Source organism: Sinocyclocheilus anshuiensis, unplaced genomic scaffold (assembly GCF_001515605.1).
Source record: "Sinocyclocheilus anshuiensis isolate Anshui unplaced genomic scaffold, SAMN03320099.WGS_v1.1 scaffold12, whole genome shotgun sequence".
In the NCBI taxonomy this organism is placed as follows: domain Eukaryota; kingdom Metazoa; phylum Chordata; class Actinopteri; order Cypriniformes; family Cyprinidae; genus Sinocyclocheilus; species Sinocyclocheilus anshuiensis.
Genome location: NW_015555713.1, coordinates 825,700 through 831,201, shown reverse-complemented (window position 1 = coordinate 831,201; position 5,502 = coordinate 825,700). Strand labels below are relative to the sequence as shown.

The 5,502-nt window shown below is 38.3% G+C and overlaps 1 protein-coding gene across 1 annotated transcript in view; it reads left to right on the top strand.

Annotated features, from left to right (window-relative positions):
* LOC107672123 (ubiquitin carboxyl-terminal hydrolase 43-like) overlaps positions 1–3,049 on the top strand; it is a 66,628-nt gene extending 63,579 nt beyond the window's left edge. Inside the window, exons 13-14 of the mRNA XM_016465207.1 lie at positions 597–755; positions 1,732–3,049. Coding sequence (XP_016320693.1) covers positions 597–755; positions 1,732–2,777 — 1,205 coding nt within the window. The 3' untranslated portion in view covers positions 2,778–3,049. The remainder of the gene's footprint in view (positions 1–596; positions 756–1,731) is intronic.
* The last annotated feature ends 2,453 nt before the right edge of the window (positions 3,050–5,502 follow it).

Genomic DNA, 5,502 nt, shown 5'->3' with positions numbered 1-5,502 from the left:
TCTGGCTGAGGGGTCCTGGTTGCCATGGTAACCAGGGGCCTGGTGTCGTTCACAGACATCCTGGCACCCAGTATGTTCATTGGGTGAGGGGTCTGTGACTATTTGTTAATCTAATGAATAATTGATTTGTTAAATCTAATGAAAACCGGTGAGTCTGATTGGTCCATACGCTACAGTGCATCACGTTTTCTTTCAACCCATCTGAGACATTATTTCATATGCTGCAATTTTCCCAAGGTCTGTAACTCAGGTCTGTTTTGTAAGGTTGTTGCACCAGCAGTCTGCCAACTTCTTGTGATAATTTGTATGCATATGGTAATACTTGTTGGATCCATTCCATCTCATCTTCATGAGTGTTTAATGGAGACGAGCCTCCCAGATTCAAAGGCTACAGCAAAGTGAGAACCGGTCCCTGTTATTTTCATGCACTTTAGCACAAAATGCTTCACCATAAAGCATGAAATAAGTCTATTTACTTATTTCCAAATAGCATTCAGCTACATGTGCATTTCAGTCTGTTATCAGAAAAACCCAACAGCATTTTGACTTGCATGAGTGGAGCAAAGTTGACTAAGTAAGCTACTTTTGACCCACAGGTTCCCCCAGCTCCTCTACATCAGACCACTGGCTCATCCAACTCAACGCAGACAAACAAATATCAAATTCAAGTAGCAAGCTGTCCAATTCATCTTCAGCTCCAGAGCCCCAGACACCACACATTCCTATCATCCATGAGCCTCAAAATGAAGACAGTGGTCAGTATATTCTTGCTGTATATCCACTACTTCTATAGAGTTTTGCAGCCATGATGTCAAAACCCAAAATACCAGTTTGTCATGGGTTGCCTCAAGATTCCCTTAAGAAAAACATCCAAGTATCATCAATTTATATTTACCACAGACCTTGCTTTACTCATTAAGTGAAAAACCCTATTTAAAAAAAAACTACAGGAAAATCTTGAGGGAACAAGTGGCACATTAGTCTTCTGGGTTTTGAATGATTTTAAATCATTTTGACTTGAGTTGTTTCGCGCACTAAATGGAAAAAGGAAATTCTCTGCCTTTTTAATTATATACTTATGTTTTAAGATGAAATAAAACTTTTCGTAACTTTTGATTGCAAACTTTTTTCAGAATTAGGAGTTTTGTTCAAATATCCATTACATAATCATGAACAGGTTAAGGAAAACTGGTAACACTTTACAATAAGGTTTCATTTATTAATGTTGGTTAACTACATTAATTAACATGAACTAACAATGAACAATAGTTTTAAAGCATTCATTAATCTCAGTTAATGGTAATTTCAACATTTACTAATACATTGTTAAAATGAAAAAATTGCATCTGTTAATATTAAGTAATGGACCTGATCTAACATGAACTAACAATGAAAAATTTTATTTTTATTAACTTACGTTAACAAAGACTAAGGAATACTGTAACACTAATGGGAACTAATGGGAACTTATTGTACAAGAAAATTTAACGCATTTATAATGTAGTACATATATTTAACAATGTATTCACGATTTTACAATGTTTAAAACAAACAACATTTATTGTTTGAATTTAGCAATAAAATTTGAAATAAAATTAATTTGAAAGCTGAGACGTTCAAATTAATTTAATAAAAAATAACAGCATAAAACATTCTCTACAAACAGCTTATTGCGATTTTGGGATGCACGCATTAAATATGACTTACTAGTCCTCCGTTTTCTGCTTTTAGATGTAGTTGAGCCGACGCCTTTTGTACGAAGCGTCCGGGGCCACAGTATGAGTATGCGCTACCACTCCAAATCCAAGACGGGCTCAAGCAAAGTTCTTCCACTGCGCTGGTCATTTGCTTCTAAGGACCGCAGAAAGCCCTCCAGCGTCGCTCCAAAAATCGGAAATGACGAGCTGGTGGAGTACCTTGAGTCCGGCCGGCGACCTCGATGTACCAAAGAGCCCATAGTAAGTATCGTGGCTAGTCCTTCACAGGTCAAAGCCCAGCTTTGCAAGGACGATTCTCTGAGTTCCCCTAGCTGTAGCAGTAGTGTGGAACGAAGTAGTTATCAAGGTCCGGATTCACCCAGACTGCCCGAAGGCCAGAGCAGACCAGCATCGGATCTTAACGGCGTCACATCCAATGGCTCGTTGGCCAAAAACAGTTCAAAAAGCAGACAGGAGCACGAAAGGACTCAGGCCAGTAAGTCGCTTCAAAGTTCCCCTACTGTGCTTTTCAACGGTACTAGCAACAGTGCATCTCATTCAAGAGACTCCACGTTAAAACAGCTACGAAACCAGGCGGCAACGACTAGCAGGACTCATCCCAGCCAGACTCAGACGGCCACGGGGGAAAGCAGGAGTAAAGATGGCACCATCATCAGCACCGCCAGACTGCAGGATAAGGAGATGGGTCACGGGAAGACGCTTTCCAGCAAGAGCTTGACCAAACTGTCTCTATCCAATGGGACTCTAAATGGAAAGGGCATTGAGGTGAGGAAGACTGGCACCGCTCACAAGGGCACCAGTAAAGTGGTTAACGGCAGAGAAAACCAGGTTTGTTCGAGCACAGCTGATATAAAACGCGCCCACAGCTCATCCAATATTCAGAGCAGGCTAGATATGACTTTGAAAAGGACGCTGTCTCTCCAAAGAAACAGTCCATTGGTGCCGGCCCACCATAAAGGACTTGCGGTAGATAAATCCTCCTATGCAACACTACAGAGAATCAGATACAGCAGCACTTCACTTGGCAGACAGAGACCTGTGCCTGAGTCCTGCTTCTGATGGGTTTAATCTTCACTGTGGGAAATAGTGTTTGTATATATGTTTTATGTATATGACAACATTTAAATAGTGCATACTATTGCTCTTTTGCAAAACCTAGTGAGCACTGAAAAGCATTCTATGCACGTTTCCAACACAAAGCCTGCTTCAAAAGGCTTAAAACGCCTCGTTTTCACCAAAGGCAGCAGACAGACTTTAAAGAGATTGCAGTCCTATAATGCATTGCAACAAATTCAGTGAACAAATCCAAGACGACAAGTGAAACGAGAGAAAATGCTGATTATAAATATGTATATAAAATTATTTCACATTGAAAAGTGTTTAAAAAAATCAAAAATTACTATAGGCTACCATTCAAAAGTTTGGGGTTATTAATATATATATATATATATATATTTATTTTTTTTTAAATCTCTTATTTCTTTCATCAAATCAGTAATCCTTCATAAATTATTCTGATACGCTGATTTGTTGCTCATGAAGCATTTCTTCTTATCAATGTTGAAAACAGTTGTGCTGCTTAATATTCTTGTGGAAACCATGACCCATTTTTTTTCCCAGGATTCTCCGAATAGAAGTTTCACAACATTATACATGTCTTTACTGTCACTTTCAATCCATTTAATGCATCCTTGCTGAATAAAAGCGTAAATTTTTTTGTTAATTAACAAAAAAATCTTACCCCAAACATTCGAATTGTATTGAATGAATGCTTCTTTAAAGGGGACATCGGATGCAAAATTCACTTTTACATAGTGTTTGCATATAATGTGTCTTGGCACATGTGTGTGGACACAACCACCCTACAATGATAAAAATCCGTTCACTCCTTTTTTTAATCCAAAACCAAAAGAGTCTCAATTATCAAGCCGTTTTGATTTTCTGCTCAGGCCCCGCCCACGGCCGCTGACAGACTGTCTGTATTAGCATATTTCCGCCCTCAGCCAGTTGTACACTGTCTGCCATTTTCTCCGCACTCGAGCAGGAGCAGCGCGTGAGCAGCACTGAAGCAATGGTTTCGGCATCAACTCTATTTTTGCTTGCGGTGTGAAACAGAGTCATTTTCTCCCCACATCAGTGCCACTGAGGACGCAATGGATTAGTTTTGTTTTTGATGGTAATGCGCCACTGAATACACAAAAAACGGAAGAGGGGAGAGCTGTAGCCCATTATCATTTAGAGACATGCACCGAAGCGGCTCGCTGTAAACTGACGGTAAAAACGGTTTAAGGAATTAAGGAATTCATTAAGGAATTTTAACCAAAGTATGTTGCGGACGTTTCATGAAGACCCTAAAGAATCATACCAACCTGTGGAAAATGGGTATCCGATGTCCCCTTTAACTATATGCGCTTTCGACCCTGTGGACTTTTAGAAAATAGCTCTTAATTAGTCCATTTACAATGTCTCTTTTTCCTGAAAAATGAAATTAATTTCCACCAGACTGTCATTTCCAGCACATCTCAAATTATATATTATGTTTAATGACATTCTGGGATGGAAAGGACATTTTGACATTTGGAATAAAATGACAGACTCTTTTGTTTTACTAAGCCTAAATTTGCAGCTAGCATTTTATGTATCATAGGTAAATACAATTAAATATTTCACACTTTTTGGATAACTTGACAAAATTACAGCTTGATCGGAAATTGGGCAAAAAAAGCTAAATTACTCTGCTTAGAAGTGATGTTTACCTGATTCATCTGATTTCACCTCAAGCTATCAACTGACACTGTTGTCTCCTTAGTAACCAAGTACAAGTATTTTTGATAATAAATTAGGAACAAAATTGTTTGATGTGGTGGAAATGACACCACAACTGTGGAACAGTCGAAAGTTTTCTGAAAAACTGATATATCTTCACACAACAACTATAGAAATACTGTAAGACATCTGAACAAAAAAAAAAAAGTAAAATGCTTCCAAGTCAGTTTTATTGTGACTGTCATATAACAACAAAACAAAAAAAATCTGACAGCTATTAGTTGAAAATCAACCCCTGGGACATAAAAATTGAAGAAACGCTTAAATACAGTATTTAAGTTCCTCTCATGTCATCTGTATTGAAAATGATTGCGAATTTCCCATTTGTTGATGATTGCTGAGTTTCCTATTTGTATGACAGCTTCTGCATATACAGAACATCTCATGAGATTCTAATTCAGTTAGGATACTGCCTTAGAAGGTAGCTACCTATGTAGGGTGTAGGCAGCTCACTAGGTTTTGGATCAGAGCTTGTGTTTCCCCTCTCAAATCTGACATTCTGTATCATAACTTTCTATTGTTGGTAGAAACAATATTTAACTTGCATATCTAGAAGCCTGTACTTAAATCTCCATTTATACCTGCAGATAGGTAGCATCACACGCTAGTGGCTGGAATTAGCAGTAATGATACAGTAGGATCTGCTTAAATGTCAGAATTGAGGTCTGCTTTATGTGTTTAGTGAACTGTCATGTATATTTATGCAAGTGCCTTTTTGTAATGATCTTAGGAGAGAGATCATTACCTATTAATATTCATGCGCAAATCCACAGAACGCACAAACATTTATTCATCTCACTCCCACAATATCACAAACTACACTAAATGTTTCACATCAGCGTGCACCTTGTTCACAACTGGATTCACTTGTTTATTTTCTGACGGGAAACTTTGCGAGTACAATCAGACATTATAGAGCATGTGCATCCCGTGCCGAGTTTTAACAGCGCATTCAAGT